Source organism: Hypanus sabinus, chromosome 1 (assembly GCF_030144855.1).
Source record: "Hypanus sabinus isolate sHypSab1 chromosome 1, sHypSab1.hap1, whole genome shotgun sequence".
Taxonomy (NCBI): domain Eukaryota; kingdom Metazoa; phylum Chordata; class Chondrichthyes; order Myliobatiformes; family Dasyatidae; genus Hypanus; species Hypanus sabinus.
The window spans coordinates 170,488,507-170,501,950 of NC_082706.1; the positions used below are offsets into that span (position 1 = coordinate 170,488,507).

Here is a 13,444-nt window from a genome sequence, read left to right on the forward strand (position 1 = left end):
AAAGACATTTTCATGAGCTATCTGAGGGAGCAAGGGAGTGTTGTAAACTGGCGCCATCTTGCAAGTAATTAGCAATTTAAAGGATGAAAGAACAATTAAATCACTTTCATGTTCACTGAGACTCCTTAGAAGTTGGATCTAGAAGCTGAGACAGTTTGAAAATGTATCGTTATTAAACCTTATTATTTTACTCTGTTCAAGTGTTTATTATCTCAGGACTACTCACAATGCCTTAGAACGGAGTATGGCCAATCTTTTGCTGTAGTCTGTTTCTTCTGCGTTTTTGTCCTGGGGCTTGATACTTTGTGCAATTTAAAGTTTGTTGTAATTAGTTTAAATAAATCTACTTCAAAGTTCATCAAAGATTCCGTCTTACTGAAACAATATTCAGTCTCAGTGCTTTCAGTAATGGCAATTATCAGCATATTGACAATAGACAATAGGTGCAGAAGTAGACCATTTGGCCCCTCGAGAATGCAGAAAATCCTGAGTAAATTTATCAACTACAGTTGTTACTTAACACACAGTTAGTGAAAAATGATTCTAATATAGAATCTGGGTATTAATATATGCTAGGAATATTTACTCTGCAGTGTAGGTGTGAAGGAAAAAGCTTCTGATGAAAGTAATGCCAAGTCATGGATTCACACAATTATATGTTTGATAACTGAGGTAAAGAGAAATTAACAAGAGAAAATCTGCAAATTCTGGAAATCCAAGCAACGCACACGAAATGCTGGAGGAACTTGGCAGGCCGGGCAGCATCTGTGGAAAAGAATAAACATTTGATGTTTTGGGCTGAGACCCTTCGTGAAACGTCGACTGTTTTCTCTTTTCCATAGGTGTTGCCTGTCCTGCTGATTTCCTTCAGCATTCTGTGTGTGTTGTAAAGAGAAATTAAACACTCTCCATAAATCAAAGGAAGTTAAGGCAGAGTTTCCACTGGGAGGAGGTAAGGTAATCTTAAATACAGATTTTTAAAAAATGCGCATTCCCTGCAGAGGTGAAAGCAAACAAGTTCCCTCCTGTGGTACTTAACTGTTCTTTATCCAGTCAATGATCCTGGGCATCAAATCTTGGCTTCAGTCTGCTCAGTGCATTGCTTATTTTTTTTTGCAGTTCTTGATTAACTTATGTACATTATAACAGCTTCATCTCGTGGAAGTTATGGGTTGAAACCTCACCACCCTCTTGGACTGATTGAACCACATTCCCTATTATTTGTCTCGTGGTCAGCACCTGACTTTTGCTGCAAAGTTTTAAAAATCCTTAAACCACAATTGCATTGCTCTTGTTCCTTTGAAGGGGGCAGATGGTGTTGCATGCACTATTCCTGTTTGCTTTTAAAGATTTACTTATTTTTATTGCTTTAGTCTTGTTTATTATGTATGTTCTTCCTGACTGGCTTTCAGATCGGTAATAATCTTCTCTTTATCTTCTACCCTGATTCTCTGCTGAGATGCCTCATTTGACCACTGATGTTATTTGCATAGGCTTTGATTCTCTAAATCAGGGGTTCTCAAACCTTTTTTATGCTATGGACCCCCTACCATTAACAGGTGTATGTGGGCCCCATGTTGGTGAAAACCTGCTCTAAGTGCTCCTTGTTGATGCCCCACTTCAATTTCACCTTTTGACATTACTACTTTAGCATTTTCCTTAATCCCTATCCTTTTGTAGCAATTTATTTGTTTAATAAACATATCGTTATTCTTAATTGCAGTGTTTGCTTGTGTTTTTAAGTGGCAAATTAAAAATGCTTAACCTTTTCACCCCAAGAAGTGTTTTTGAATTGATTCCTATATCCACTGTCTAAAGTGACTCTAGCTACACTTCCTTGAGGAGTACTTGGCAATCATGCTCATACTGACCCATTCCTCCTTCTCCTTTATCATTGCTGCTTCTGATCGGAGTTACTCTGTAAGGAAAAGCAAGTCTAGCATTGCCTTCCCAGCCCAGATATCAATCCTCCAATACTGTGCTGATTCCAAGATAATAAGTTTAATTTCTACTGTTAATCGGTGTTTTATTCTTTCTGCTTACTTTTGCAGATGCTTTGATTAATCAATAATTGCTTTTACAGTTTGAGGTGACATGAAAGGAAAAATCAAGCAAACCCAATGCACTTATTTAGCCTGATCTTGGATTGAAAACCTGTTAAATTTAACTTTGTTTTGTTTCTGAATCTTTCCCTTTTCCTCTTCCCAACATACCTGGCCAGCAGTGGAAATCATAGGTGCTCTCTTTAAGAGGCACAAAATACCGCAGGAAACCAGCAGCTCGGGTAACATCTACGGAGAGGAATGAGCAGTTGACCCTTCATCAGGACTGAAAAGGATGGGGGGAAAAGCCAGAATAAGAAGGTGAAGGAGGGGAAGAAGTACTAGCTTGCTAGTGTTAAGTGAAACCAGGTGGAGGAAAGGTTGGGTGGGTGGGGGAGGTGGAATGGATGGAATAAGATGCTAGGTGGGGGGTGTGATGGTTGGAAAAGGCTGAAAATAAAGATCTAAAAGGAGAAGACAGAGGATCATGGAAGAAAGGGAAGGAGGAAAGAGACCAGACGGAGGTGAGGAAAAGAGAAGTGGGGAATGAAAGAGAGAGAGAGAGAGAAGAGGAAGGGATAGAAATTACTTTTATGTGCCATGTCTGGTGGTGATAGAAAGCAAGATGCAATAATTCTGGGAAAAAAAACTGCAATAGCATTCATAATTTGAGGAAGAATCCTGATTTTAAACTGTATTTTCTGTATTTATAGTAATGTATTTTTTTCCAGTATCATATTTAGCAGACAATAAATTTAAATAATGTTAATAGTCATTGCACAAAGTTTTCATGCAGAATTTGGTGCCTCGTGTCAACTTTTTGATAAAACTGGTGATTTTCTCCAGTCTCATTTTTAATTTTGTATTGTGGAGTCATTGAAATTTCATATGAGAAGGCTGTTTTAACCATGTCTGAAATTAGCCTTGACTGATTTTAATAAACCTGATGCATAGATTTTCACTGACTTGTCATTGTTCATGAACACTGCTTCATTACTCCTTTCTTAACACAATTTATTTATTTTTGTGATTTATTGTAATTTTATGTCTACACTGAATAACAGAATCAGGTTTAATATCACTAATATATGTTGTGCAATTTGTTGTTTTGTGGCAGCAGTACATTGCAACACAAAATCTAGGAGCCATGAGTCTGTTTTCTCTCTGCATTTTATTCTGTGTGTATTTATCATGGTAACTAGTCATGTGGGTGGGGGCACAGTAAAAACATAGGGTTTAGTTATGTATCGTGCTTTGTTCTCAGCAGTTTGTAGCTGGGGGGGGCTGATGGATGTCGTATCTTTGCAGGTTGCTCAATTATGCTTAAATTGGGTACACTTAAGTTTCATCACTTCAAAATTATATGTTTGCTAATTAATAAAGGATCAAATACATAGGTTCGATTTATTTTGGAATAATCATTACAGTATTGGTGCCAAGGGCGCGTCATGCAAGTGTAACAGATCTACAGGAGTCACCAACAGCGGTAATTAGTTTTGTTAGAATTACATATAATAAAAATAAAAACTATAAATTACAATGAGAAGTATAAAGTGTGTATGCATTTGTGTGTGTGTATCTCTATACCCTGTACCATCATCTCGATGGTAGCAATGAAAAGATGGTGGTGATCCTTAATGATGGATGCTGCCTTTTTGAGGCATCACCTTTTGAAGATGTCCTCCAACTACAGCAATGAGGGATTGAAGATGTCCTTGAACACTCCAGTCAGTTGGTTGGCACAGGTTTTCAGAGGCCTGCCAGGTAGACCATCAAGGCCTACACCTTGCAAGTGTTCACCCTCTTGAAAGATGTTTGGATGTTGGCCTCTAACACAGAGATCACAGGGTCACCAGATGCTATGGGGATTCACACAGGTGCTGTTTTATTTTCCCTTTCAAAGTGTGCATAAAAGGCATTGTGCTCATCTCGGAGTGCAGCATTACAGCCATTCATAATGTTAGGTTTCGCTTTGTAGGATGCAGTGGCCTGCAGACCATGACAGACCTGATGTGCAAACAACTCCGTCTCTAACTTCTATATTGTTTTTTCAGTAGCTTTCAATAGGTCATACCTGGATGACTTGTATAGTTCTGGACTGCCAGTCTTGAATGCCACAGATCTAGCCCTCAACAGACTCCAAATATCCTGTTTCATCCACTGCTTTTGATTTGGTAATGACAAATATGTTCTTGAAGGCACACACTCATCCACAGGTCTTGATGAGGTCAATGACATTTGTGGTGTCTTCATTCACACTTGAAGATAAATCACTGAATATTGACTAGTCCACCAACTCAGAGGCCTGTAAGTGTTCCTCGGCCTTCCTTGGCCACAACTTTTTGGTCCTCAATAACGGTGCTGTGGTCTTTAGTCTCTGCCTATATGATGGGAGTAGAAGTACAGCCTGGTGATTGGACTTCCCAAAATGTGGGCGTAAGATGGCAAGGTAAGTGTTCTTGACAGTGGCATAACAGTGGTCAAATGTGTTGGCTCCTCTGGTTCCACAGGTAATATTTTAGTAGTAGTTGTTCAGAGACTTCTTCAAGCTGGCTTGGTTGAAACATCTCACAATGACAGAGAAGGTGTCAGGATGTCTTCATGCCTGCTGATTATGTCGCTCAGGTCCTCCAGTGTCTGCCTGAGGTTGGCCTGAGGTGGAGTATACACTGCTACCAGGATGGTGGTGGAAAACTCCCTCAGCAGATGAAAAGGACAACATATAACCACTAGGTATTCTGGGTTGGGTGAGCAGGACAGAGAGAGAGAGCCACTATGTTTGTGCACTGTGATGAGTATATTATAAAGCATACTCCACTTCCTCTGCCTTTAAAACACTGAGCTGTCCTATCTTTGTGAAGAATGGTGAAGCTGTTGAGCTGCAGCTCTGCATCTGAAATGGCAGGAGATAGCCAGGTTTTTGTGAAGGAAAGTTCAGAGATGATGTTGCTCTGTTGCCACGATCTTGGTCTGAGGTCTTTAATTTTATTTTCCAGAGACTCCACACTCACCTGAGCCTGAGGCCTGAGGCCCCTACATTTCTATCACACCTGTAATCTGGCGTGGCATCCCTGTTTTTCTGTTTATTAAAGGGGACTGTACTTGTGACCCACATCTGAGGTCTGATGATATTTAGTGTTGATAGTTTTTTTTAAAAAAACATCTTAAAATGATGTTGCTTACTGAAATGCCCATGGTGGATTTCAGCCTAAGTGGAAATACTTGATGATTCCCACCAGAGCTGCATGCAAACAGTCACCACTTAATGGTGCCATCTTCCCAGATTTGTTATGCATCATAAAGACAGAGATAGTAAGGCTGATTTTGACATCACTTACACAACAAAATAAATGAAATAAACAACTGGACTACAACTGGTGGGAAATTTTAAGGGGAACCTGAGGTGGAGTTTCTTCTCTTAGAGGGTGGTGAGAGTGTGGAACGAGCTACCAGTACATATGGTGGATACAGATGAGAGTGTGGGAGAGGGAGAGAGACTTAGCATTTCCATACCAGGCTGTGATGCTATTAATCAGAAAGCTTTCCAAAGTACATCTGTAAAAGTTGAACAGAGTCTTCAAACACATGCCAAATCTCCTTAAACCTATAATAAAGTTGAGAAAGTACCTTGCTTTTTTCATGGTTACATCTATGTGTTGGGCCAGGATAGATGCTCTTGAGAAGTTCATATCCAGGAACCTGAAGTTGCTCACTCATTCCACCACAGACTCCTCAATAATGAGTGTTCTGCATTTGCCTGACTTCTCCCTCTTAAATCCATAGTCAGTTTCTTGGTCTTGCTGATGTTGAGCACAATGAAGATACTGTGGTGCCAGTCAACTATCTTGCTAATGTCGACCTCTTCATCGTCGCTTATGATTCTGCCATTGGTGGATTTGTAGTTGGTACTGGAGTTTTGCTTAGCCACAAGGACATAGGGTTAGAGAAAACAGAAAACCTAAAATAGGTTTAGAGCAAAGTGCCAGTGTTGATGTTGAGTGAGGAGGAGATGATGTTTCTGATATTTAGTGCCTGTGATCTTCACAGTGAGAAAGACAAGGATCCTATGGCAGAGTGAGGTTCGGAGGTCTAGCTTTTGGAGCTTGACAATAACTTTTGAGGGTCTGATGCACTGAGTTGTAGTAGCTGTGCGAGTTCTGGTTGTCCAGGTGATCCAGAGCAGAGTGGAGAGCCAGAGCGGTAGTGCCCATTGTAGATCTGTTTTGGCAATCAGCAAAAAGAAGCTGGAGCATGTCCTTATAGAGGCAAGAGTTTGTTTGATAAATGCCTGTACATAGCTGAATTATAAAAAGGGTGCCCCAGATTTGATTCCGGTACCATCTGTGGGAAGTTTGTACGTTCTCGCTGTGAACCGCGTGGGTTTCCTCTGGGTGCTCCGGTTTCCTCCCACATTCCAAAGACCCAGCAGTTAGTAAGTTAATTGGTCATTGTAAATTGTCCTGTGATAAGGCTAGTGTTAAATAGGTGGGTTTCTGGGTGTTACAGCGCGTTGGGGCCGAAGGGACTGTTCTGCGCTCTATCTCTAAATAAACAATGTAAGCTGTACTCGCTATTTTTATCTAAGTGGAGTGAAAATTAACCTCAGTCTTCTGGGTATCTGTTCAATGTGCACATTATTAAAATCAGCTATGTATAATGTATGATGGAAAATTGACCAGATGTAGCCCTACTTGTATCCATTTCTGTTTCTTTCTCACCACTAGCCATGGAAGTTTTTGTACTGAATATACACATACAAACTGTCTAATAGATTTGAGTATAGATATCTAAAAAAATACTCTCCTGCAAGAGCTACTTGTGTGGAGTTCAGAAGAGGATAGGATTAGACTTTGAAAGTTTACCTGTCCTTTAAACCTCATCATCTGCATGACAAGTCCTTTAAGGACCACGTCTGAATCTCACAAAGCTGGTCAACTGATAGAGGCGATCTGAAACTGTGGAACCCATATCTCAGCTTGTCGGAAAGAAAAGTGTGGATAGAAAAATATTCAGATAATTTACTGAATTATTTATCTCTTAATTTATGGATTTACATCTGAAACGTTCTGTTTTATGTCTCTAGAGGTACAACAATTTTAGGCCAATTCTTGACGTTTTCCTCCATGAAAAACACCTAGGTTAGCCTGAGTCAATAGAGTACATGTAATTCTTGCTTTCAGCAGGAGCAGAAACATACTTATACAAGTCCCATGCACCATTAATTCAGATATAATTTATAGATTCAACAGATTTATGACGTTTTCAGTCTAAATCTTTATGCATTTTGTTCTCACAAAATAAGTCACTTGAAGATTGTTTTTTTTCTTGTATCCGATTTGAAGAATCTATTAGACTTGGAACTTTTAAGTTAAAAGTAATGATAAGTGATGAAAGGATATACCTCTGTGAACACTGTGCTCATTTTGCTTTTGTCTAAAATCAATAGACAGGTACTCCAATAGTGTAAGTGTTGTTTTATGATGTGGTTTCCTTCTTTGTCTCCAGATTTATTTTCTCTTTTCTGAAGGTGTCATCTTCTTGTAGTGTTCCAGAAATGAGTGTTTCAGTGTTCCATCTAACACATCATTATATATGAATATTGATAGACTATCTAATGGAGTGCGAATAGGAGAATTGCGTCAGGGCACTTTAGATTCTTTATCTGTCCAATATCAACAGTCTGAGTCCTGAGTCTAGCTACTATTCCTCTTAACTGTCTTCATGATGGAAGAGACAATTTTAGTGCTTATCAACTACATCCAGTAAAATAAGGAACTTATTAACAACAGGTTGAATATAGAACTTAACTAAACTATCTAACTCATTTTTAAATGGTGAATCTGTGAGGTTTACTTCAAGTTGTGCAATGACCAAGCCGTAGACTGCTCTGATGGCATTTTAGGAATTTGTGCTGTCTGACGTCTTTTCTGTTGCTTTTGAACATACACCCTATCCCCTTTATATGCGTCATCAGGCAATACATTTTCACAGTCGTGCGTCGAACCTATTTCTACCAACTTATCCTTAAATGCGTCCAGAACTCACAGTTATGCATGCGTGTGCGGCGGAGTCTGCAAGGCTGTTGGCTGACCAGCATTGTGTGGGACGAGACGCACCGTTTTCCTGCCAAAATAAGCCACGCGCGCATGCCTCACAGTCACACTCCCACCAGTCTCGCATTGGTAGTGGCAGCGTGTGGATGTGGGATCTTGCACTCTTAACTTTTTGTTGTTATTACCTACGGTGCAGTGATTTTGTGCTTGAAATATTTAACCATGCCTCTTAAGTGTCCAATGTCAAGTCCTGGGCCATCAGCCAAGCGGCAGAGAACTGCTTTAACATTTGGGGAAAAAAAGTTGGAAATTATAAACAAAATATAAATTTTGGTTGCCTTTGTTCAGAGGCTAGTGAGGAAGTGTTAAGTGATACAGGTGTCCCCGGTTTTTCGAAAGTTCGCTTTACATCAACTTGCTGTTATGAAAGTCCTACATTAGTTACCTGTTTTCACTAACAGAAGGTATTTTCACTGTTACGAAAAAAGGCAGGGCGTGCCGAGCAGCCAAGTTTCTCCCTGGAACTGCATTCTAGCCGGCATTGCTTAAACACGTGCCTGTGAGCATCTGTGCTTTATGTCGATTTATTTTGTGCATCCATTAGCAAGATGAGTTTTGAGGTGTCAGAAAAGCCTAAAAGAGCATGTAAGGGTGTTACACTTAGGGTAAAAAGGGTAAAACTAGGCAAAATTAAGCCTTTTGATTGTGGTGAAGGCAGTAAGGACATAATGAGTTTGGCTAAGGGTTTGTGGAAGTTGACGAAGATGATGTTAAAGAGGTTTTGGCATCCCATGACCAAGAACTGAGAGATGAAGAGTTGATGAAGAGGAAAGGATAACAATTGAAGCCGATTGCAGTAGCGAATGGCCCGGAAGTGAAGATGTCCAGGAACTGAACGTGAAGCAATTGCATGAGATTTTCGCTGCAATTGACAATGCTGCAATGATTGCAGAAAAGTATGACTTTAATTTTGAAAGGGTACTTAGGTTCAGGGCATATTTGTAGGATAGTTTGAGTGCTTACAAAGAACTGTATGATAGAAAAATGCGGGAGGCGAAGCACTCAAGCATACTGTCATTTTTCAAGGCTTCTACATCAGCCACAGCTGACAACGAAACTTGACCTTTGACATTGAGGCAGGCAGACATAGAAGAAGGCCCTGATGGAAATAGATGACGATGAGATGACACCCCAGCCTCGTGTACCTCTCTCCACCCCAAACTCTGACTCAGCCTAAGACACCATCAGTGTGCTCACTGTCTTCCTGAGTCTGGTAAGTGACACTACACTGTACATACATTATTTCTACTTTATATAGGCTGTGTATTTTTATGTGTTATTTGGTAGCTTCATAGCTTAAAGGTTACTAGAAAGAGTGCTTCTGCCGGGAGCACTTGCCACTAGTGTGTTTCTGCCACAAGTGCTGCCGAGAGCACTTGTGTGAGATTTTCGCTGCGGTGGACAGTGCTGCAGTAATTGCAGAAAAGTATTCCTATATTATATAGGCTGTGTATTTATCAATCATTCCTGCTTTTACTATATGTTACTATTATTTTAGGTTTTGTGTTACTTGGCATGATTTGATAGGTTATTTTTTGGGTCTGTGAATGCTCACAAACTTTTCTCATATAAATAAATGGTAATTGCTTCTTCATTTTACGACATTATGGCTTACGAACCATTTCATAGGAATGCTCTACCTTCGAATAACGGGGGAAACCTGTATTGTTAGCTTTAATGTAAGTAGGGGATGGTTTTCTAAATTTGTTAATTGTCAGAGGCTTCACAACTTAGTTGTGCGTGGTGAGCAAGCTATTGCTGACCGCGAAGCTGCTGGATGCTAAACGTTTGGACAGTATTCATCCTAATATAACAGTGCGTTACCTGCCGCCTAACACAACATTGCTGATTCAACCACTCAACCAAGGTGTGATATCCAATTTCAAGGCGTATTTTTTATGGCAGACCATATCTCAGATGCTGCAAGCAATAGATGCTTTTGAAAATCCCGGGAGATTACCAACGGTGAGGGAATGGTCTAAGTTCAACATCAACAACATTGATGAATCCTGGAAAGAGGTCAGGTCTTCCACTCTCAATGGAACGTGGAGATCATTTTGGGCAGAGTGTGTGCACACCCTCAAGGGGTTTCCTGCCTTCAGTGCAGCTGTCTGGGATTGTGTGGCCCTGAGCTGTAAAATTGGTGGGGAAGGATTCTCAGATCTCGAAGCTGCTGACGTGGTAGAACTCCTGGATTATCATGATGAAGAAATAAGGGTGGATGACCTTCTGCGTTTAACTCAGACTGAAGGTGATAACAAAGATGAAGAAGAAATTGCCGAGTTGCAGGTGAAGGATTTTATGGTGAAGCAACAGGCAGAATTTTTTAAGGCTGGGGAACACTTAGCACAAATGGCGATGGACATAGACCCAAGTTTAGAACGGAGTCAGCATTTCAGTCATTCCCTGCTGTCAATTTTTCTTCCCTGCAAGCAAATTTATGCTGAAAAACAAAATACTGCCAAGCAAACAACCCTCACCACTTCCTTCAAACCGGTGTCATCCACACCAACTCCACCTCCACCTGAGCACTCCACACTTGTCGCATCTCCTGCCACTGGCAGTTCTGAGAGTTCCACTAACTTGCCAGAGAGTTCTGTGAGTCTTCCTTCACCCCTTGCTGTCCTTGATCATCCTGGCGACCCACTACCATCCACCTCATCCATGTAAAGCTGCACAACCACTCATCTCCCAGAGCCTACACACCTGCCACTGTTGGTGAGCACTGTACACCTTAGTATGTTAACTTTCTATGATTTATTATGTTGAATATTACCTTAAATTGATGAAATATAATATGAATGTTGCCTTGTGGTACTGCTTTTTGTGTATTGGTATGAAAATGTGAATAAATTACAGATAAAACATATTTAGGAAGCCCTCCAGAATGCATCCCTATTTTCTTCATTTAAATAATTATTCACATGATGCGTTTTACACACCGTGCATCGACTGCAAGGGAAGTATCCCTCACATATAACGGGGATAGGGTGTACAATATTTGAACAATACAGCACTAGAAAAAGCATTTTGGTCCAGCTTATCTGTACTAACTGTGCTAATGTAACTCATCCCATACACCTGCACATAGCCTGTATCTGTTCATGTGAATGTCTAAATGCCTCTTAAATATAACTATTGTGCCAGCCTCTGCCTCCTCCGCCGGTAGTGTGTTCTAGGCTCCTACCACTCTCTGTGTACAAAGATGCATCTGAAACATCTGTCAACTCACCCCTCTAAACCCCACCCCACCACTCACCTTAAAACCATGCAATTTAGCAATTGTTTTCTCAGGGTGGAAATGTCAAATGCTAAATTACACAGTTATTTTCACCCAGGGAAAACAATTTTGACAATCTATCCTAATTGTGCTTCCCATGTTTTAAATTTTCTCCAGGTTACACTCAGTCTCTGTAGCTCCATATAAAATAATCAAAACTTGTCCAGCCTCTCCCTATAGTTAATACTTTTCCAGTCCACGCAATATCCTGGTGGGCTTCTTTGGTACCCTCTCCAAAGCTTCCGCATCCTGCCTACCTGAAAGGTAAAATGTCTCTTTTGATTATTGGTTGGAACATATCTAAATAATTAAAAACTTTAAATTATCAATATTGATACATTCATTTAAAACCACAATCAATTCATGAAAATTTAATATGGTATTCAAGTAAAATGGAAATTAAAAAAGAAACAACATAATTGCTTCCCATTTCCATGCAGGTTTGTGACTTTCTGTGACTGGCAGATATGAAATAGATCTTGTTCGTCAGCATAGTATATTACATGTTGCTGGGCCCAATGTGCTCTGTTGACCATATATCATGGCATACACTCAGCATACGAGCATGACATCATAGATGATATTTGGACAGGGTAGTTTTTTTATTCAAACTTAGCTGATAGATTCAGTTTATGAAATTTAAATATTTCTTTAAATGTAAAAGGTGAACAAGATGTCATTAACTCAAGTTGTCAGAAATACTCAAACAACGTTGGCTTAGTTGGAGAGAGGATTAAAGGGAAGCTATGGAAAATACAGAAATGATACTTAATATAAAAATTCTGAAGTGTTATGGAATTCTGCCCAAGAGAGTGTTGGAACCTGAAACCTTTACCATATTGGAAGAAGTATGTGGATGAGCATTTGATGTGCCAGAACTCTCATTTCTGCAGAAGTGGGATCAGCATCAATAGCTGCAGGCACAAGATATAATGACCTCCTCCTGTGCCATTCAGTAAGATATTCCTTAAATGCCCAATTCAATGTTAAGTGGTAGACAGCTGACTCTAACTTATTATTAACTGAGTTGTATAAATTTATAAAATGGTCATTTATATTAAGCACAAAAATGTATAAATGAGATTCCAGTGTGCTTTACATTTTTGGTTTGGATATCATGCAGGGTTAATCAGAAAATCTATGTGATTAAATGAAAAATGAATATAGAAATGCTGGCAGGATCCATTTAATCAGCATGTCAGCATCAATCCCCAAGCTGCTCAATCGTGGAGGAGCTGGAGTTAGGCTGGACCGTGTTACTGCCTGCTACAGGAAGATGTCGGAGTCTGCGCGCGAGAGCGGTGTGCGGTCTAACAGCAAGTGATTGCCTTGAGTTTCTTGTGATCAAAAGACCCTGCTGGGCATTGGTAATGCAGAACACTGCAAGTCCGGTTCACTGGTTTGCTAGTGACACTGGCAGCAGGGGAGCTGGGTGGCCTCGGTTGTAGCACAGACAAGATCTTGTGCCTGTTGTAGAACCCAGGAGTGGTGAGGTCCGAGGCAGTGCATGCTGAACTGGAGGCTATGCCACTCCGTCAGTGAAGCTCCCCAGTGTTTGCTTGGTGGAAGATGGTTGGTTGGTTAGTTGCAGCTGGATTGCGTCCACTGCAGACTGCTGTGAGCTTGCTTTTGCTTGCAACAGCCATGGACTCAGACTTGGGTTATCTTATGTCTTTCTGTGTGACTGTATATGTGCTGCTATCTTATGTGTGTTTGGTGCTGTGTTTTACAACTTGGCCCCAGGGTAACACTTTCGCTTCACTGTATTCATGGGTATTCATGTATGGTTGAATGACAATTGAACTTGAAGTTAATTAAACATTGGAGATGCAAAACTGTTTATGTTAAACAGTGATCTTCAGAGAAAGATCTGAATACATTCCCCTTAATGATTTTTTTGTTCACGTCATTCTTCAATACAACTACAAGGTAAAGATTGTGGAAAGACATCAAGATCTGTCCTTTGTCTATTCCACTATAGATTGTTAAGGGAGCCAGAATCAGGTTTA

General features: G+C 40.2%; 1 protein-coding gene across 3 annotated transcripts in view; it reads left to right on the forward strand.

The window, feature by feature from the left end:
• The window catches only part of xkr4 (XK related 4), a 299,780-nt gene that overhangs the window by 20,891 nt on the left and 265,445 nt on the right, over nucleotides 1–13,444 (forward strand). Inside the window, exon 2 of one of the 3 annotated variants that reach the window (XM_059981109.1) lies at nucleotides 9,182–9,261. The exons of the other annotated variants lie outside the window; for them this stretch is intronic. Coding sequence (XP_059837092.1) covers nucleotides 9,182–9,224 — 43 coding nt within the window. The 3' untranslated portion in view covers nucleotides 9,225–9,261. Of the gene's footprint in view, nucleotides 1–9,181; nucleotides 9,262–13,444 lie in introns of those variants that run through there. 3 annotated transcript variants of the gene reach the window in all.